The 510-nt window shown below is 47.5% G+C and overlaps 1 protein-coding gene across 1 annotated transcript; it reads left to right on the plus strand.

Moving 5' to 3' along the window:
* Tco025E_10321 (uncharacterized protein) lies at window positions 1–430 on the plus strand (the record flags this gene model as incomplete). The annotated part of the gene is made up of 1 exon (XM_029377097.1): window positions 1–430. A coding segment is annotated over one exon (430 nt), but the record flags the coding sequence as incomplete, so codon positions are not given.
* Between the last annotated feature and the right edge of the window lie 80 nt (window positions 431–510).

The following is a 510-nucleotide window of genomic DNA, read 5'->3' on the forward strand; positions in this document are numbered from 1 at the left end:
TGGCATGTATGGTGGTCTAGGAATGGGAATGGGTATGTCTGAAGATTTTCAACGCAGTCAGATGACTTTTATGCTACTTGGGCGTCTGCTTGAAATGTGCGGCATGTTTGCAGGTGTCATACAAATGACTTTTGGGAGTGCTCTTCAGTTCATGGGTAATTATATTGGGATGAGCCAGCAGTACAATCAACTGAAATCTGGCATGTACAGGGACGAAAGTGGTAAATGGGTTGAGCTGCCGAAGAGAACTGTCACTGAGAAGGAGAATTTGAATACTTCTCGCAAGCGAAGGTACACGAGCCGGAAGCGACAAGAGCGGCCATGGGTTGCCATTTTAAGGCGAATCGCATTCTTCTTGTTAGCCCTGTTTGTGGCCAGAAGGCTAATGGTTCGGGCAGCAGCAAGACCGGTCTCTCTACTTCCGTGGTGAAAACGGGGTTTTGTTTTCATGCTATTAACGCATTGCCACCATTGGAGCGACATATTGTCCCCAAATTGGGGAGCAATCCA

The sequence above is a fragment of the Trypanosoma conorhini genome, assembly GCF_003719485.1.
Source record: "Trypanosoma conorhini strain 025E chromosome Unknown Tco_14.4_contig_01657, whole genome shotgun sequence".
NCBI classification, from domain to species: domain Eukaryota; phylum Euglenozoa; class Kinetoplastea; order Trypanosomatida; family Trypanosomatidae; genus Trypanosoma; species Trypanosoma conorhini.